This window comes from Diadema setosum, chromosome 2, assembly GCF_964275005.1.
Source record: "Diadema setosum chromosome 2, eeDiaSeto1, whole genome shotgun sequence".
NCBI classification, from domain to species: Eukaryota; Metazoa; Echinodermata; class Echinoidea; order Diadematoida; family Diadematidae; genus Diadema; species Diadema setosum.
Window position 1 is genome coordinate 20,764,931 of NC_092686.1, and position 21,491 is coordinate 20,786,421.

General features: G+C 38.7%; 2 protein-coding genes across 2 annotated transcripts in view; both read left to right on the forward strand.

The window, feature by feature from the left end:
• LOC140246225 (mitochondrial 10-formyltetrahydrofolate dehydrogenase-like) overlaps window positions 1-21,491 on the forward strand; it is a 647,794-nt gene that overhangs the window by 237,588 nt on the left and 388,715 nt on the right. The window lies entirely within an intron of this gene.
• On the forward strand, window positions 5,456-20,231 carry LOC140240680 (ubiquitin-like protein 4A). The gene is made up of 5 exons (XM_072320437.1): window positions 5,456-5,469; window positions 12,309-12,673; window positions 14,294-14,399; window positions 15,998-16,197; window positions 17,024-20,231. Exons 2-5 carry the CDS (start codon window positions 12,620-12,622, stop codon window positions 17,120-17,122), a joined length of 459 nt encoding a protein of 152 aa, XP_072176538.1. The 5' UTR covers window positions 5,456-5,469; window positions 12,309-12,619; the 3' UTR covers window positions 17,123-20,231.

The window sequence follows — 21,491 nt, forward strand, 5'->3', positions numbered from 1 at the left end:
TAGCATCCACAGATAATGTTATGCCCACTCCAACGATGTTTCCATTATTAAGCCTATAGAAAACTATTCCCATCCCACATATTTTTTTTTTCTCTTATTGTGTCAGCCACTCGCAGATTTAAAGGATCGCAGTCTGTCTGATGAATCAGACTTGTGTTGGTCAACTATCAGGTCACTGTCTGTCGCAGTTCCTAAATCCTCATGAAGCATAATGGATGAGGAATGATACATTATTGACATAATATTGTATAGCCCATAATGCACCACCAACGACAAGATATGCTACTCTCTCTATAAAAAAAAATAAATAAATAAATAAAATTTTAAAAAATAAAAAATAGAGTGAAAATATTCACTCTTAGAGGAGTGAATATAAAAAAGAGTGAATTTAGAGTGAAATTGGAGTGAATTTTGAGTGATTTTCACTCATTTTGGAGTGACCTCAGGGATCACTCGAAGATTTTGGAGTGATCCAAAACGAGTGAAAATGAACATTTTCACTCAAAAGTCACTCGAAATTCACTCTTTTTTGTATTCACTCCTTTAAGAGTGAATATATTATTTTCACTCGATATTTTTAGAGAGTATGTGAAATCCCCAGAAGAGATACTCAGTAGATTGAGGACAACATTTAAAACAATGTCTCAGCTTATACATTGCTAGAGAGAGAGAGAGAGAGAGAGAGAGGGAGGGAGAGAGAGAGGGGGGAGTTGGGGGGGGGGGGGGTAGTCCAAGGCGGACAAGGCATTCACCCTCTGCTAAGTAATCTCTTGCTTTCATTAATGCCTTGTCCACCTTGGACTATACTTAACAATGTGGTCATAACAATGTCGGAATTTCGGAGCTTGGGTATATATTTTGTTCCAAGTTCATCGTGTCACCACCGGTGTAACTGCTACACCGGCAACCATAGCCTGGTGGTGTGTCGCTGCCCGGAAAGCAGTATACATGCAGATGACAGGTTCGAATTCCGTGCATGGTTCCCCTTTTCCGACATGTTTGTTAAAGTATAGATGAGCAGTTGCGATCTTACAAATTTCATTTGTAGAGGGAGACGAAATTGAAGAAAATTCACACCCCAACCTTCACTACTCTGCTTTATAATATCTTACTTTCATTAGTGTTATGGCTATACCTGTTTCACATGTCCACATGATTTATAGCACCTAAAAAAGAACAAAAGTATATAACAAGTGTTGAGATAATACATTTTTCAAAAAGCATGTAAGAAACATAAAAACGTTGACACGTGATTATGTTCCATTTGATTATGGTTCGTTCATGACATTACACTTGTCCCTATACAAATTATTTGCAAATTGATGCCTATACATGTTTTCGTATTGCAGATTTAGATCACATTAATTTTGATGACAGTTAAAGTCATCTTGCCATCTTGTTTTCGACTATGTATGCCTATATTAATGTGATGGCAGTCCATCAAGCGAGTCCAAACAATGACGAATTTATATCCCGTCGACAGTGCATCGTCACAGTGAATTCGACCATTTCTATAGAAATACCGTCTAAACAAGTTGTAATTAAGTATAGCCTGTATAGGTCTGTTGAAATTCTAACGCCAGCTCTCATTTTGTTAAAAAATTCATAGGGTATATTTGTTTATAATGGGAGTATAATAAAAGTGATGAATAGTAATCATCTTTGTCTCTATAGTTTCAGTTGATCAAATATTCAGTGACTGTCGTTGAGAAGTTGATACGTGTTATTTATGATAAAAACGTTGACATGAACATCAATTTTCATGGCTCATCGAATCATGATGAGCACAAAATTACGAGGTCTTCTGCTTCAGTCCATCTGCAGGGCTAATGTGCAGTTGTCAGCTCTTGACTTCAGTGTATTTTATATTGCATTAATGATTTAGCCAAAGTTGAAGAGGTTCGAGGGATGGGACGGAGAGAGGCAAGACCACCCCTCCCCTCCCACCGCCTGACCTTTTCTTTCTTTCCTTCTTTCTTTCTTTCTTTCTTTCTTTCTTTCTTTCTTTCTTTCTTTCTTCTTCTTCTTCTTCTTCTTGTTTGTCTGCATCAACATCCCCTTCCCGAATCTGCACGCTTTGGATTGATAGGCACTGCAATCCTTGCATTATTAAAGGCTTAATGATGCATGAAAACCAATGGGTCTCTGCTCGCATTGATATTTACTCCACTGCAGCTTTGCTTCCCATAGCCACTGCATAGCCATGTATATAGTTTAAAAGATCAGACCGTCTGAACGTTTCGTTTCCTCTTATTCAGGGCTCTTGATATACCATCAGTTATTATGTTTGTATCATTTCATGTTTTGTTTTTGTTTTTGTTTTCATTTGTATTGCTGTCCACAGATGGAAGGTTTCAAATTATGTTTACATTCATTTTCTCTCTTTGTGTGTGTGTGTGTGTGTGTGTGTGTGTGGTGGTATTTTCATTGTTTCGAAGCAACTTTATTGATCAAGCTTTGTTTATGATATAATATTTTGTAAGTTATAAAATGAATTGAGATGATATTTTATGAATATCTAAGAATCCATCCCAACAGAGTTATACGAATCTTAAGTTCGGCTAATTACCATATTTTAAAACTGTGATTAAAAATCGTATTAGTCATCTCTTATGAGTTGCTTAATGCCCATGTGTTTCCAAAACGAAATGAAGAAATAGCTTAAGAAACATGTTGATATAGGAATAATGAATTCCTAGACCAGCTTTACAGGAGATGATCAATTTTCTCGTGGATATATAAATCAATAGAGCAAGTCCAAGTCTTTCTCTCATTCAGATTTGGTCTCTTTTTTTCTTCGAAAGCCTTATTAAAACACTTTGAGTGCCACGTTTACTTCCTATCCATTGGTTTGTGTGTGAAATTTGTGCTTATTTGGCTCATTGGCATAGAGAGGATTAAGGGTTCACGCTATTCATTTTCATCTTCTTCTATCCCACAGCAATGCTTTCTTTGAATATTGTGGGGAAATTTAACCCCCTTCCCCTTTCCAATAAAAATTTAATGTATGTGACTATCATTACCCAGATAAACCCGAATATACATGTCGCGTGTTCAGAGGTAGGCCCTTTAGAACAAACTGAAACATTTCAGACCTTAAAATTATCACCATTAACGTCTGCATGTGTGGTTATTGTCTTGAAAATATATCAAAGTTTGGTTTTCATTTCCAAGTTAAAACAAACATGGCAAGATTTGGGCCGACATGTTGTGTCAAATGAGTAATTAATTATCGTAGGAATATATTCATTATGAAATTAACAGTCTTGTCAACATTAATATGATAGGCCTACCGCAATGAATCTTCATTTCATTTTTTTTTTCTTTTTTTTTTGGGGGGGGGGGGAGAGGGGGAGGGCGGGGAACTGGATAGTTCGCCATCAATTATTGTTTTGTTAGACATTATTACATTTCACAAAGTGACGCTACGAAGCAGTGCGCGATGTCAGAATTGCTTTTGAGATGTCACAATTGCTTTGTGACATCATTTTGCAAAATAATAGCATACTACTTGCAGTACGTGTATTTGCAAAATGTCGTCATGAAAGTGACGTCATTTTGCAAATACGTCATAGATGTGTTACTAGTAGGCCTAAATATGCAAAACGATCTGACATAGACCCTCTATACATGTAGCTGAAGGGTCTAGGGCAATTACCCCCTATGGGTAATATTATTACCCAGGGCCCTTTCCTTAACCCTAATCGTAATCCTGAACCTAATCCTATTATAACCCTATAACCCAAATATCTCTCTAAAAAATCGAGTGAAAATATTCACTCTTAAAGGAGTGAATACAAAAAAGAGTGAATTTAGAATGAAATTGGAGTGAATTTTGAGTGAAAATGTTCATTTTCACTCGTTTTGGAGTGACCTCAAGGATCACTCGAAGATTTAGGAGTGATCCCTGACGTCACTCCAAAACGAGTGAAAACGAACATTTTCACTCAAAATTCACTCCACTTTCACTCTAAATTCACTCTTTTTTGTATTCACTCTTGAAGGAGTGAATATTTTCACTCGATTTTTTTTTTTAGAGAGGAGGTTATTGGGTTAGAATTTGAAATTCTAACCCTACTCTAACCTTATCACTAACCAGTATTCAGACGGAGGGTACTAGTAATTGCCGGGGGGGTATTGCCCTGTTACGATAGCTAAAAATACCTACAGTACAATCACAGGAAGCTCCTCAAACCAGTCACTAGAGGATAAAATTTTGATCCAAAATACTGTGGTATCATTTTTTAGCGAGGGCATTCGAGGGCAATTACCCCCCCCCCCCCCCACCCCACCCCCCACCCCCCCCCCCCCCCCCCCGGTTATTTACTGATTAGTGATGAGGTTTAGAGTAAAGACTTGGGTTAGGGTTTGGTTCAGGGTTAAACAGGGTTAGGGTCAGGGGAAGGGCCCAATTCAAAGAGTGAAGAAGCCCCAAACCCGAATAATGTTTACCCTTTCAAGTTCCCCCTTCAAGTTGGCAACAGGCTTACGGAACACACACACACGGGTACGCGCGATCATAGGGTGCGAGCACAGATACAATTGATTTCAAGTTCGGTGCTAGTGCTAGTGCTAGTGCTAGCCGCCAAATAATAGCGTTAAATCGAGCTCGACGCGACGGTCAGATTAACGAGGCGATACCGATCAAAATTATCGATCACCAGCGCTAGGTGTTAGAATCACAGCACCGCGATGTAGCCAAGATGTAGCCAAAGATGTAGCCAAAACTGCTTAGTTTAAGACATAATAACTTTATAGCAAGGAAGACGGATTAAAATGCCACGAATCTCATCCATTCCCCAAAATACAACTATCTTAATTTTGCTCCCAGGCTCAGATTTATATAGCAATGTCTGGAGTGTTCGTGTACGTTACGTGGGCAACCACTGCATTAGCATAGACTTTGCACGTGAAACGTGTATCTATTATGGAAGTGAATACGGGTCTCGCACGGCAACGCTAACACCAGCACTGAACTTGAAATGAAGAAAATGATAATCCCTAGGGGCTAGTGTTAGTCAATGGGAAAAAAGCACGTAAATCGCTCACACAAACGGCGGAGCTCGGTTCAGCAGACGACATTCAACACCGAGCCCAGCACCAACTACCGGAAATACGTCATAATTTTGAGGTCAAATCCCAACACCGACGTGATTTCAAGTTCGTTTTTATCGCGGTGCTAGTGCTGAGATAGCACTAGCACTAGCACTAGCACCGAACTTTGGGTGCGGGTTTTGTGCGTAGCGTAGTATACGTAACGCGTTTAACGTTTATGCTCCGCCGTATCCGCGCGATGGCGAGCGGCGACTGCATGTACTGCCACTGGGTATTGTTTGATATTGATGCAAGTGTAGGAAGTGAGACCACCGCAACGGGCAGACTAAAGTAATGACTTTTTTTTTTCACAGAGTCTATCAGAGTGCATCTTAAAGTGATACGACACGATATCGTTGATTACTCTACTATTCTGTAAGTATGTGTTAACAAAGCACAGCGGGAATTCTTCGCAGTGAAAAGCATGTCGAGTAAAGAAAAATGTTATAATTTCACCTTAGTCCCAAATGTGGGATTTTGTGTGTGCGTGTGTGTGGCGCGTACCAGGCCAGTGTCGTGAGCTGATGAGTGCAGTGTATGATTCAAGATGAGAGCTCGAGAGTGGATTGTATCACCGGACGCTCATTTTTTTGTGGCTCTGAATTCCGAGGATGAAGTTTTTGGCAAAAATAACAATAGACTTAGTTATTCACAAAGTCCTGAAAATATCATCCACCATGTTCATTTTGGAAAATAGACTTCAATTGGCCCTTCAAATATCCCCTGCCCTGGGCTGGGGCCCTGGCCCTGCTACGAAAAGGTGTCGGCATAGCCCGACCAGACGCTGTGCTATTTACCGTATACAGCGACTGGGCTGTGTAGTTAGTGTCAGCGTGGAATAAACTAAAACCGCATTAATGAAATACGGACATGATTTTTGTTATGGCATTATTGACGTCTTTCACATCTTGTCCTTGCACCAGAAATCACAATTCACAGTGAATCATACTCGCGATTCATCGTACTCATTTGTACTGAGGCTGAGCAGACGACACAAAACTAATTGGCAAATGCGCAAATGAGGCTCAAATTTCGTGTTGTAAAGCAAGCTGCCCACGATTTGACCATATTAAAACGCCGTCCAAAATCCAACCACCTCCTGCATGTAAAACCTTAGCCCGACCAGACGCTGTAAGTAAGCTGTGTACGTACAGCGACTGGGCTGTGTATACAGTGAAACCCCGTTATAACGAGTTCGGTTATAACGAGGAACCGCTTATAACGAGGTGATCGCGTCGGTCCCGTTTTCCTTTGCGTGTAAACCTATGGCAGAACGAATGGGTTATAACGAGCTCGGTTATAACGAGATTCCGGTTATAATGAGGACAATTTCGGTAAATCATGATAAAGAAAAACATAAGCATTTTTTGGATATAACGAGGTTCCATTTCTTGACCAAATTGCCGCTTTCAAACACGTGACAAATGAAACATTGAAAACCGAATTCACGCTATCCACGTCTTTTCCCGTTTTGCAGAGAACCGTTCCTTCCATGTTTTCTTCTTAATCACGCGATAAGACACAGGAATACCTTCCGATGTTCCTACTGAATTATTAAACATAATCATTCGATTTTCTTTTTCGCGAGAAACGAGTGCGTGATATGAGGTCAGACCACAGCGCAACGAGAAAAAAAAAAATAGATAACGCATTCAAAAATGGACAACTGGAATGCGTGTGCAACTCATCATTATATCCTTTCCAATTTTAGTTCCGACTTCGTTCTTTTGCTGGTTTTGAGCAAATATGAGTTTGGATGATTAATGCCGAAATTATAAAATCATCGCCCCGATCCCGCCGGGTGACAGTAGCGTTAAAATAGTTGAGTAACGCATGTTAACCTACTTAATCGGTGTTCAGAAAAAGAAACAAACGCATTTATTGGTTTGAATAGATCTGGATTTGTTCATTATCATTTAGCAAATGATAATTTAAATATGAGTGTGTGATCAAAGCAGAAATAATTAGTGAAATCATCGCGATCCCGCCGGGTGACAGTAGAGTACAAATAGTTGAATAACGCATGTTAAGCTACTTAATCGGTGTTCAGAAAAAAGAAACAAACGCATGTATTAGTTTGAATAGATCTGGATTTGTTCATTATCATTTAACGAATGATAATTTAAAAATGAGTGTCTATGATTAAAGCCGAAATAATTAATGAAATCATCGCGATCTCGCCGGGTGACAGTAGCGTAAAAATAGTTGAATAACGCATAATAACCTACTTAATCTGTGCTCGGAAAAAGAAACAAACGCATTCAACAGTTCAAGAACGGATGTACAAAACGCAAAGAGATTTTCGGAAGAAAATAAAGAACGCATTTTTAATCCCTTCGAGCGCAACGATCATACATTGTATAAAATTACAGCCAAATGATTCATGAAATTATCGAATTCCCGCTGGGCACCAACAGCGTAAAATACCTCGCAAGTTAGCGGTAAACAACGCACGTATGTTACTTTGAAATCATAGCGATCTCGCCAGGTGACAGTAGCGTAAAAAAAGTTGTATGACGCATGTTAACCTAAATCAGAAAAAGAAACAAACGCATTTATTAGTTTGAATAGATCTGGGTTTGTTCATTATCACAATTGTAACACTGCATTTCACAATGGTGATTTTTTTCTTTCTTTCGGAATGGTCTACCAGGTACAGAACTGCGTAAAAAGGATGACAACCTTCCACATTCAATCCTGTCGCATATTTTTCAAGAACGGTCGTACAAAACGCGAAGAGATTTTCGGAAGAAAAACAAGAACGCATTTTTTATCCATTTGGGCGCAACGATCGTACATTGTACAAGATTACAGCCGAACAGTGGCGTACCGTGGGTCAAGACTTTGGGGGGGGGCACCTCATGGCAGCAACATCAGAATTGCATAACGTAACAATTAAATGCGAGCGAGCGGAGCGAGCGAGCTTGAAATTTTTGACATTTTACAGTCGCCAAACTGCCGTTTGTAGCTATATGTATGTATTATACAAATATATATATATATATATATATTTGCTTTGGAAATTAAGGGGGTTGCACCGGGCGCAACTGCTGGCAGTTGCTGGCAGTAACATCACGAGAATGGCATAACGATTAAATGCGAGCGAGCGAAGCGAGCGAGCTTGAAAATTTTGACATTTTACAGTCCCCAAACTGCCGTTTGTAGCTATATTTTTTCGCTTTGGAAATTCAGGGGGGGGGGGGGGCGCACCGGGTGCAACTGCTGGCAATTACTGGCAGTAATATCAGGAGAATGGCATATAACGGTTAAATGCGAGCGAGCGAAGCGAGCGAGCTTGAAAATTTTGACATTTTATGTTCCCAAAACTGCCGTTTTTAGGTATATTTTTTCGCTTTGGAAATTAAGGGGAGGGGGCGCATCGGGCGCAACTGCTGGCAATTACTGACAGCAACATCAGGAGAACTGCATAACGATTAAATGCGAGCGAGCGGAGCGAGCGAGCTTGAAAATTTTGACATTTTACAGTCCCAAAACTGCCGTTTGTAGCTATATTTTTTCGCTTTGGAAATTAAGGAGAGGGGGCACACCGTGCGCAACTGTTGGCAATTACTGACAGCAACACCAGGAAAATTGCATAACGATTAAATGCGAGCGAGCTTGAAAATTTTGACATTTTACAGTCCCAAAACTGCCGTTTGTAGCTATATTTTTTCGCTTTGGAAGTTAAGGGGAGGGGGCGCACCGGGCGCAACTGCTGGCAATTACTGACAGCAACATCAGGAGAATTGCATAGCGATTCAATACGAGCGAGCGAAGCGAGCGAGCTTGAAAATTTTGACATTTTACAGTCCCCAAACTGCCGTTTTTAGCTATATTTTTTCGCTTTGGATATTAAGGAGAGGGCCTGGGCGCACCGGGCACAACTGCTGGCAATTACTGACAGCAACATCAGGAGAATTGCATAACGATTAAATGCGAGGGAGCGAAGCGAGCGAGCTTGAAAATTTTGACATTTTATACAGTCCAAAAACTGTCGTTTGTAGCTACATATATATTTTTTCGCTTTGGAGGGAGGGGGCGCCCGGTGCTTTTGCGCCCCCTGGATCCGCCACTGGTAGTCAAGGGTGTCGGTTTATGTTCATGATTGGGGGAGGCATGACCAGCGAGGGGGCGTCGAAGTGACCAAGCGGGAGAAGGATGTCCAAAATCTGCATTTTATATAGAGCATCCCCTAATTTGTTTGTGTTTGTGAGTGTGTGTGTTTCTTATAGATGGAAAAGTTAGGAAATAGCTAAGGTCAAGTCTTATTATTGGCAATGCAAGGCATTTTAATATAGACTAGTATGTAAAGCAACACTGCAAAATCAATGATCAAGCTTTGATAGCAAATGTGTACAACCTATCAAACATCACATTGCGCAACATTGCAGCGACTCTTTTTGCCATTCCGATGTTCTGAGCACACTGCGCACATCCTGCTTGTATTCAAAATGCCAACCAGGAATCACACTGAATCACAATCTTTTGTCGTCTCCGGGCTTTTTGAACAATGTTTCACTATAATACCTCTTTAATTATATGGTTAAAAGAAATCTTAGAAAAATATCTTTTTTCTTGATCATCCTTTCATGTCGATTTCAAAAGTAGTTTACTAACCCTTGAATTACCATTTTGGTAGGGTTTTTTTTCTTTTCTTTTTTCTTTTTCTTTTTTTTTTTTACCGGCGGATTGGGGGGGGGGGGGGCACGTGCCCCCCCATGCCCCCCCGTAGTTACGCCACTGCAGCCGAAATGATTCATGAAAACATCGCATTCCCGCTGGGCACCAACAGCGTAAAAATACCTAGCAAGTTACGGTAAACAAGGCCTGTATGTTACTCTATATATTTGCGCTGGTGTTTATTAGAAAAAGCTTAACAAAACAAGAATTAAAATAAAGAATTAACTTATCATTTCAGCCCCTATTTCTTCGTCTAATTCACAAATAATTTCCCTTTATTCTGTCAATAATAACGCTCAATAATTGTGTAATAACAACGCAAAGGATATGTTCTTAAGTTTCATTGATGGGTATATGACGTCATGCTTATGTTTTTCTTTGTTTTTGATGCGTACGGTTATAACGAGGTACCGGATATAACGAGGTAATATCGCCGGTCCCACGGACCTCGTTATAACGGGGTTTCACTGTAGTTAGTAAAACCTGTGTGTTTGTGTGCGGTTGCATTTAGGCAAGGGGAGGTCGAACCTTGGCATTTTTGCTTTTTATATGGTAAAACGTATATAATAAAAAGGTTTAACAATTGAAACAGTAAATTTAACAAACATTTCAAACAATTTATGCAATAAACTCTTGTGAAGAATCCACATCTTCTAAATCTGGGATGAAATAAAAATTTCTTCATGTTTCTACATTTTTGTGTCACATTTATGGCGATTTCAGCATACATTTTGAAATGCCATTATTACGCAGAGATGTGCGCACACATCCGGAAATACCATGCGGTCCGGTGATAACATATATGTATATACCAGGGTATTTCTCATTATATGGTGGGCCTGGGCATCTGCTGGGGGTAGGTCTACTGGTAAGTTTACGGGATTACCTTGCAATGTTCGTGTTGAGACACATCTAATCTTGTATGACATAAAATTGGAAAGTGTTGTTTGAGCTGCAGTCACTTTAGACCAATAAATCTGCCTCTTGTTCCGTGGCCTTTTTATTAAGTGTATGGTTGTTCAGTGGCCTTTTGTGAAATGTATGGTTGTAATATGGTCGGCTCCTCACAAGCACAACAGACAGATATCTTCCATTCACTCGGGCGGACTGTGCGATCTACTATTTGTGCACACATGAGTTCAGCAGTGTGAATGTGGCTACGGTGAGTTCAAAGGCCGTATAACTCAGTGAAGCACCCAAATGGTGTATAAGATGATTAAATCTTGAAATGGGCGAGCTTGACTCATTCCTTGAGTAGATATAATGTATATAATTTACATAAATGAACCTATGCCAATTTGTGTGATCTCTTTATACAAAATGTTATGGAAAAATGGAAATTCTGCCCCATTTCCTACTTGCCATTGTGCTGCAAGTAAGTCTGCACAGCAGAGTGAATGGAAGATATCTGTCTGTTGTGAGGGGCTAACCACATTGTGATGGTACAGTTAACAAGAGGCCACCGAACAAGAGGCATCATATTTATTGGTCTATCTTATTCTTAATTAGTGGAGCAATGGACAGGTTTTGCAGTCAGAAATACATATTTCACCCTGTGAATATTGCCTAATGGCTGAAAGGTGCTACACAAGCACTTGCCCAATTGCCCGGGGCAAGTGAAAATCAAATTCGGGCCAGTGTTTTTTTAACAATGAGAACAAATGCTTGCCCAAATTGGGCAAGTAGAAAGTTTTGAAGCCACCTTTTTTTTTTCACTTATTCTCCCAACAAACCCACAAAGTCATCTATACAGAAGCCAAAAGATACATTGTAATGGCTGTTTAGTGATGCAATGCACTTTGCATATATGGATTTTTTCATTTCAGCAACTTTCCAACACTTACGTGAAGAAGCCCCAGTGCAATGAAACGGCAACACTTGATCAGACCAAGTTTGTTACTCCATTATGTCTAAGCGTGCAAATCAATGTGTGCTGTTTATTCCAATTATTGTGTTTTATTAAACCCTTGACTTACACATGATTTACTATAGTATTTCCTTATATTATGGACTTTCTTTTTGGGCAAGTGAAATTAATGTTCGATCAAGTGTCTTGCAGCAAATTTGAAAATCTGCTTGCCCGACCGGCCAAGTGGTAAAATAAAGTTAAGTAGCATCCTGCTGGCTCATTATGGATTGTAATGCCAAATTTAAGTCCTAGCAATGAATTTCATGTGAGTAAACCATGAAATTGAAGGCAGAAAGTAGAAATTTTGGATGTTTTGTACATGTAACTGTTACATGGGATGTCTAAAAAAAATGTATGGGTCCTTGTCAGATACCATGCATAGCATGATATCTGGTCGGGCTACTCTTAACACTACAATACAACTACATTGTACATCGATAATTTCCTAACTCTACAAACAATGATGGTTTCTTTCTATTACTAATTTGGTAGAGACTGTAGATTCTAGACATCAAATTCAAATCAAAGATTGTAAAAGAATTTAAGATTCTTCATCATCAGTGTTGGTGTTGAAATTGTAATAATTTCTGTCTCTTCCTTTGTTTAATTTATTTGCTTCTTTCAGATTCAACGAGCTGTAGTGGCAGACCTGTGTCATGTGTCTTATGACTTCAACACATGGATTGATCAAGTCAAAACAGTCTTGTTGTAATGAGAGGACCTAGTGGTGTGTCGTGCATCTACACTTGAACAGGCTGAACAGAATATGAGAATCTAATCTGGTTTCCTAAATATTGGAACTCATTTTTAGCTGGAGGAACAAGATTTACTGCCTCCTGCACTTTTTCATGAGCAGAGAACTGGTCTAATATCCTGTGTTACGTGCTTTTGGTATTTTGCTTTGCAAGAGAAAGGTGAAAGAAATTTTCTTTCATCATGATACTAATCGTCAAAATACTTCAGGCTCCAGCTAAGGAGTGTCAAATTGAGGTATGTATTAATGTACGCTAATGCTCTTTATCATACGAGTTATGTTGATCATCCATGCTGTGAGTATAACAAGAAACAAAAATCAAAGCTGGAGATAAGCACTCACCTACCGGTACATCATAGAAAATACAGAGATACATGTACATGTATAGAAAATATCAATTTTGCTTCTCCAGTTGTGCAAGGCATTGTACAGTGCATAATGCTTTTGATGATCAAATACCAATAGACCACTATTGTACATATTCAGTATTGTCATGCCCTTGTAGCAAAGTTTGCTCCCAACAGCCTGAAAGCTTGCTGCAGGCTTGCCCATTGTAGCAATGAGTAGGGCATGAAAAAAAATTAATACACTTGTGAGTCGGTCTATTTCACATGCCTGTCGGACTGCACAATTATTTTTGCATCTTTCCCTCTTTTGCAACAATACATTTGTACCCGAGGCTAATATGCAAGGGGTTAAAGTTCATTCTAGTGGAGTCGTCTTACTCTTGCTGGCCTTGAAGCAGTGCCCAAAATTTCAATTTTACACCATGTTCGCACTGATTTTGATGAATTGAGTGAAATCATGTAGTCTTTCTTGGGTATGTATGTGGCCCTGAAAAGGGCCTACCTCTACCCACTCTAGACGTGTTACATGCTGTTCTCTTGAAAATGACAAGAACATGCTTGCGGAGAGGGTTGGGAGTGGGTAGGCCCTTTTCAGGGCCGCTTACATACCCAAGAAAGAATATGTGGTGCACAGTTGAAGGAAACCAAACCCAAAGAGAAATGTGGATTGAGTGAAAGCAGCAACATTAGTAGAACACATCAGTGAAAGTTTGAGGAAAATCGGACAATCAAGGCAAAAGTTACAAATGCAAAAATTCATTTTTCATGAAAATCACACATTCCATCAACTTCATGCTAACATATGTTAAGGGTAGCAATTATATTCCCTCTGCTTTCTGAAAGCGGTTAGTCAAGTGCTCTTTCATTATGCTAGAAAAGTGAAAGTTTGAGGAAAATCGGACAATCGATGCAAAAGTTACGAATGCAAAAATTCATTTTTCATGAAAATTACACATTCCATCAACTTCATACTAACATATGTTAAGGGTAACTAGTATTCCCCCTGCTTTCTGAAAGCGGTTAGTCAAGTGCTCATCCATTATGCTAGAAAAGTGAATTTTTGAGGAATTCCCTTTATATTTTCTTTATATTGTTCTCCACACATGACCCCATAACCTCAAGTAGTTTTCTCATCCAGCAGTTCCAACACCAAAACTTTAAAAATTCATAACTTTTGCATCAACTGTCCGATTTTCCTCAAGCTTTCACTGATGTGTTCTACTAATCTTGCTGCTTTCACTCAATCCACATTTCTCTTTGGGCTTTGGTTTCCTTTAAGCAAAGAAGGGTGCCAAAATGGATCTGCATGATCAAAAGTCTTTGGACTGCACTTTGTTTGAATGATTTTTGTTTTGCTTTGTTTTGGTTTTTTCTTTGCACACTCTTTGTTCTCAGCAGGCAAACCAGTTGTTACACTCTGTATACAGCTCTGTCAACATAAATTATGAAGTTCTTGCAAACTGTGCAAGAAATCTTAACAGTCTTCACATGTGCTGTGTGTTATTCCAGGTGACAGATGCAGAATCTATAGTAGCTGTGAAGCGCATGGTTGCTCGAGAATTGGATGTTCCAGTACATCTTCAAAGACTAGTCTTCCGAGGGAAAACTTTAGCAGGTCTATCATCGTTTTTATTTTTTCAACTGACTGGATTGTTGAAATTGAACATGTGTTCAAATAAGTGTTAAACAATACAACAAAATTAGTTCTGTCCATATACAAAATGACACTTTCCTATTTGACTAGTCTACAAATTTTGGAATAGACGGCTACTTTCACACATTTGTAATTTTATGCTTACTCTCTCTAGTGATGTACATGTGACATTATCACTGGCAATAAAAAGTTGATTAATATGCTTTACCCTGCTTTCAAAATTACTGCTAATGTAGACTGATTGCAAAGATTCAAGTAGCTATATGCTTTCATAACAGAACTGGGACATTTGGGGTTCAAAAGCATATATCAGCTGAGAGCCAGAAGGACGCTATCGCGTTCTAAGATTTTTAGCGTAAATAAAAACAAAACAATACATTTTTAAGACATAAAAACTTTATTTAGATCAAAAGTGGGTAGATTTATGAGCATTGTTCTTGTGGTTTTAATTTTGAACATTTTACTGAAAATAAGAATACCATAATGTAGAGGAGATCGAGCTCTACAACGCGATAACAATAATTCAACACCCCCAAACCTGGGAAAACACCCTTCTGGTTCTCAGACGATGATATGCAGACACTCTGTATCACAAAGGTAATATCAGCTTTTGCATGTACAGTCAAACCTGTCTTAGCGGCCACCTGTCTATAGCGACCACTGACAAATCCCCCGTAGAGAAAAGCCCAGTTAAAGACCCTGTGTATAGTAGCCACCTGTCTAGCGTGGCCAGCGGCCACAAATTTTGTTTCCCACAGTAGATTTTAACTTGTCTATAGCGGCCACATACCCTATGGAGCCGTAACCGAGCCGATAATTCAGCATGTTTTTTCTGCTTTGTAGCCTTTCCAGTCATTCATGGGCAACATTCAGTGATCGCCACCGCTGCATTCATCACTCATTCAGTCATAATAATGCACGAGTGTTAAGCTTTCTTCACGACTGTACACATGCTACTGTGCAACAATTTAATAAACACCGGCATTGTTCAATGCATGAAACACACGTGTGCATACGTACACACATACATGTACATGTAAGTACTTATACGATGATACATGTACATGTAGGCAATGCACACAAAGTTGGATAACCAGTCTACAGTAGTTTATAACGGCCACTTTTTTGTATCCCTTGGGTGGCTGCTATAGACAGGTTTGACTGTATGCTCAAGAAGTTACACAAAGATTGCAGAGGAATGTATAGGATCATTTTTACCTGGATTGCATGAAAAAAAAAGAACAAAAAAAAAAACCAACATTGAAATGCAGGTCCAAAGCTCACTTTGATTTTGAAAGAATTTATTGGAAAAGATCTGCAATGTTGGTCAGCATTGCTTTATTTTGAATTCACTATAACAACAAAAGAACCGTCTTGTTTGCTGATTTAAAATCAAAGAAAAAGATAATTGCATTAGTAGATGTAAATGAAGCCATTCTGATAAAATTAGTTTAAGCTTTACCTCAGGGAACTGAATAACATCTACACATGTAAGTGGAATAACATTTATGTAAGTGTGGTTGATATTGTTTTGATTTGTGTTTTGTTTTTCTGTAAAGATGGGCAAAGCTTAGATTTCTACAAGATTGGTCCTGGAACCAAAATTCATCTTGTGGTGCGGAGACCTGAACCAGAGACAAGCCAAGTCAGTGTGAGCAGAATAGGCAATAGCACAGCTCTCTGGGATGAGTTGAAGACATTGCTGGCTAGACACTTTACAACGATGGACACAGAACATATTATAGAGTCATTCAAACAAGTGAGTATGACTTAAACTGTAAAGAAATGTTTACGGTCTCTACCTCATGCAATGGTGATGTATTATGGACAATGAAGAATTATTACTGTATAAACTAATATTTCATTTTTCACTGACAATTTACATTCAGTTCACATCATCTTCAGACAGGTGTATGAGTAGCTCAGTTGGTAGTTAGCTCAGTCAGTAGCGCGTCTGCCTCATGATCCAGAGGAACCCAGTTTGATTTCCAGGCCCCCACTGATCAATGTTGTGTGTAATCATACCATCCCTTCTAGTAAAAGGCAAAACACTTTGTTCCTTGGATAGGACATGAAATGGAGGTCTCATGTTTGAGAGAGTCACAACTCATGCATGTAAAAGATCCCGCTTCATTTATTCATCGAAAAGAGCAGAGTGTTTAACCCAGTGAAGTGGTCCTGCCTTGCATCCAGTTGGACCCCATTGAAGACCAGCTATTGCAGCTGAATATGGGCTGCCCAGCCATCTTCTCAGATGAAAATTAAACAAACAAAATGAAACAAACAAGCTTTGTCATTATATTGTATGCTGTTGTACTGATAATCTTTCAGCTTTTGTTGTTGTTTTTTTTTTACTAGATTTGTAATGATTTTGTTTTACACTTGGCTGTTTATGCCATCATCAGTGGCAAAACTTTCTTCATCTTTTTTTGTTTTTTTTTTTGTTTTTTTTTGTTTTTTTTTGGGGGGGGGGGTGCAACAAAGCATTCAATTCTGTGTCCAAAAAGCCGAGTTCATACCTGCATGTCTGTACCATTGTGATATGCCGATGCTACATTTATCGTATCATATCTATTGTGTTGCAGGAATTCTCATCAAACCTAGCAAATTTAAGTTTAGATGATATTGAAAGGATAGCCAAGAGCAAACTGGAAGCCAGTGACAGAGCGGGCCCTTCCACCTAGACAACACAGGACATCATACATGGTGAAGTTGGATATTGAGAAATCTCGGTGATGAAATGTGTGCCAGTGGAGGGTACATAACATGGTTGCAAAAGGACAAGGTTTTGTGCACAGGGGAAATCCTTCAAAAATGTTGTTGAAAGATGAAACAGTGGTAACGATCAGTGAGACGACTATTTGTCTTTGTTGAAGCTCCCTCTGGCACACCTCAAGAGGCAAACTGCAGTCAAGATGGTTTGTTGAATTTCTTGTGTTACAAACATTGGATGTCTGAATTTGTTACCTGTATGAGCAAGATGGAATAGTGCTTCCTCCCTGTTTCCTTGGTGAAACATTCTTGGCATACCTAAGAAATGAAGGGAGAATCTATCTTGTGGTTCATAGTGGTACTCCAGAGGAAATGTGATTGCTTTGAGACCATAGTACTGCTACATACACAGTGTGGTAGTTCTTGGACCTTGTGTCTGTGAGTGAAGCTGTAATGTATCACAGACACTGTTATCTGAAATGACTCCCATTAACCTTGAATAATCAATGTGTATTTAGCCCAAAGGTTAAAGGTCATATATTAGATGATGCATGGCATATCCAGAGCACTGTGAAGGGAAGCTCTTGTGCTTGTGTTGAACATGTTTTCATCACTTGCAACAGGATAATAGCTAATGGCAAGTTTTCTTTCATATTTGTGTCAAGGACCAGGCCCCAGTTCCTTCAAAGGAACAATTGATTGCTGTTCCAAAGCACTTACCAGAAAGCCTATTATTTGAAGGGAATTAGTTGCCCACAAGTTGTTGCAGTAGGATGTTTCAGGAAAGTGAGTGGTTGTTGGGTTTAATGAAATTGTGTCCAGGAAGTTTGTCTCCAGTATGCAGTCCATGTATTTAGTGTTCGTGTTACTGGTTCATGTACTTTGTTGCTGCAAAAATATGTGGCAATATATGTCTACAAGGAATGAATGTTTGTTTGTAGGAGTTTTTATCATAAGAGACTGTGAAATACTGACTGACAGCCAGTGTTCGTTATGTTGTGATGTGAAGCGCACCAGAGCATGTCATATTTTCCTGAATATTTACAAGCTTTTCACATCATCTCATTTCAAGCATGTCTCATAAGAAGATTGCTATTCAATTGTTGAGAAACACGCATGTACTGATTATAGTGAACAAAAGTATTAGAAATGGTGAATCGGGATGGAAAGGGAAAGTTAACAGTCAAAGTAAGTGGAAGTTGCTATGTATATTATTGGATTTTTTTTTTTCAAGTGTTGAGCAATATTTGTAAGTTTTCATGTAAATTAAAGTGACTTTATTACCATTGTGAGGGGACCTCAAGTTTATTTGCAGGCAAACCACATTATAACAAGCTTAGAAACAACAAGATTTCATTATTGCAAGAAGATTTTTCCGGGTACATATTTTGTAAACTTTTGTTTATGGTACAATACACTCAATATAGTAAGCAAATTTTGGAAACACGTGAGATTTAATTTGTACAATAGGATTTTAGAGGTAAAACTCATTATTTTTTATGCAACACCTAGAAAGAATGTAGCTATCCAATTTTATTATTATAATATATAGTTAAAAGTTCCATCACACGCTGTGGCTGTCAGCCGTGCAATTTTGTTTGAGCAAAAATGGATAATGGATAGCGCATGGCTGACATCATCAATTTCCATTGACTCCCATATTAAGCTCACAATTGACTCGTATTTTTTGTCCCATTGCACGGCTCTGATGTCACAATATACAAACATTTGCTGCGCGCACTCAACGAACAAGCGCGCTTACAAGTGCATCCTTTTGTCACTCATTTTTTGAAAGAACTTCAGCTGATCGGTTTTGTGTGCATACGTACACAGTGACTGTGATTGTGCAGCTATTCATTCGTCTTTCACAGAAAATGGTTGCCATTTCTGTGCTAAATTCAAGAATCTGTGTGGACCACATATTTTGATGTTGAGGTGTTGTATAAAACAAATAGTGTATGGTCTTTACTTGTGCAATGGAACAAGATTTCGCACTCGGTGAAAGATGAGACGCACTATTCAACGCGACTTCACCTCGTTGAATAGAGCGCCTCTAGCTTTCACCTCGTGCGAAATCTTGTTCCATCGCACTCGTGACCATACACTGTTTGTACACTGTACACGTAAAGACTAAATGGGGGTCAATGTGTCACAACTTCCTCTAGTCCTACATAATGAGTATTTATCTGGCTACCAATGGGTACTGCTGTACTGAGATTTCAGTGTAACAAGAAAAATTCTTGCAAACCCGAATACATGTATCTTGGTGTAACAAGGTTTGCCTGTTGTACATATTGCATACTCCATTTCTCTTCATAGCAGACATGCAGGAGTGAATGAAAAAGAAAAAACCATGTTCCTCTGACTCTATTTGTGCGTGTAGTACAATCCATGTACTTTAGTTTGAAGGGAAATCAATAACAGTTGATTATCAGAATGAAGGTATTGCTCAGTGAGATGATGAAGAAGGAACAGAAGTTAGGTGAGGACAGACAAGGTTCAAATTTTCAAATGTTTTTTCAATGTTCAAACTAAGTAGAAGACACTCATTTCTGCAAAAGCTAAACATCAATTGTTGCTAGTTTTGAATACCATTGATAGTTTATATACTTTGTAAAGCAACAGCATGATGTTATTGTACAAAAAGAAGTTTGACATCATGAACATGAAGTTTTCTTTGATTCAGCAGTGTTACTCAATCATTGCCGCATCACATTTATATGCACAATACTGGCTACATTTCTTGATGGATTTCATTTAAATTTGATCTGGAGGCTTATTATTAAAGAATCTAGCTATGAACTTTTCATGGTAGTACCCTTGTTAGTTCCATCTTTATATAGGAAAAGGTTGATTTCTGAGTGTCCACTTGTGTGCCCTCGCTACTACCAACATTTCGTTAAATTTTTTTTCCAAGTTTTGTACAGTGGTTTCGCGTATTAAAATCCGAACCCTTATTACTTATGCTGATGCTGCCCTCAATGTTCCGCCTTTAAAGGGATGGCACAGTTTTGGTTTAGATGGGGGTGCAAGTTTCCAACTTGTGTGTGTGTGTGTGTGTCTGTTTGTGAGACAGTAAGAAACCTCGTAGAAAATATGAAAGAACATGTAATTCTTAGAGAAATTCACAGTTTATTTGATGAAATTTGCTGAAATAACCAAAAAGGTGATTGTAATATAATGTGACAGGCCATGATTTTTATTATATCTTTGTTTTACCCTGTTTTTTGATATCTCATTCATTTCAGTACCAATTTTCATCAAATAAACTTTCAAGTCCGCTTAGAATTGTATGCCCTTTAACATTTCATAGAGTGGTTTGTAAATATCTTGCAAAACAAAACCTGAATTCTCACCTCTATCAATACTATACCATCCCTTTAACAGGTTCAAAGGCAGCCACCATGTCATTTTTCTTTTGTACGCTCTACCATGCACATTTCTAAATCAGAGGTGCATGTTGGTGAAACTTAGACCCCTTATATTGGTAATGCTGCCCCTAATGTTGCACCATTTGAAGGTTCAAATGGGCTGCATTTCATGACAGATCTTATTCAAATTCCATATGGGTATGTATTATTCACAAATTTAGCCACCAGTTTGGTACCACTTTTGGTGGTACTTGTTATACACAAATGATCAATTTTTTGAGTCTTTTTGTCTACAGTGTAGGCCTACTGGCCACATTTCTGGAGGAATTTTGTTCAAGTTATGATCAGAAGTATAATCAAATCTTGACTTGCACTAGTTAGTTATGCTGCCCCCATTGTTGTGTTTGGTTTTTAATTTTTATTTTTTGGTTTTTTTAGTTGTGTCAAAGACCACCATCATATTATATTTCTTGTGTGTGTTCTCTCCCATCCACTTTTCTTGATTTTTTTTTTTTTTTTTTTTCAAAACTCATGTGGACCAACATCATGGTGAAATTTAGAACCCTGTTGTTTCTGGTAGTGCTGCTCTCAGTATTTTGCCTTGTGTATGGTCAAAGGTCATATTTTGGTGGGTGCCTTGTGTACAACATACAGGTGGTGTTTCATGACTGATAAGAAGAAAATTTTGTATCGGTGTATGATGGTCAAATCTAGACTCCTGTCGGTATTGCTGATGCTGCCCTCAGTGTGCCATCTTTTATAGGGTCAAAGGTTTTACATACCATATTCAGGTTGCTGACTTGTTCACAACCTACTGGCCACACCTATTGATTTTTTTTTCCTTCTTTGGTATTCAGGTATATGAGGTATACTTTTAATGCCTATAGTTTAATCACCCAGGGAGTACACCTCCATTTTTTGGCAATGGGTAATTCTAATTGTACTGTGTGTAGTAAATGAGGTACACGTA

What these genes read in the sequence shown, in the direction of transcription:
- LOC140240680 (XM_072320437.1), top strand. Translation starts at nt 12,620, where the DNA reads ATGATACTAATCGTCAAAATACTTCAGGCTCCAGCTAAGGAGTGTCAA. An exon ending in CTAAGGAGTGTCAAATTGAG is followed by an intron (nt 12,674 to 14,293) that starts GTATGTATTAAT and finishes GTGTTATTCCAG; the next exon opens with GTGACAGATGCAGAATCTAT. An exon ending in TTATAGAGTCATTCAAACAA is followed by an intron (nt 16,198 to 17,023) that starts GTGAGTATGACT and finishes ATTGTGTTGCAG; the next exon opens with GAATTCTCATCAAACCTAGC.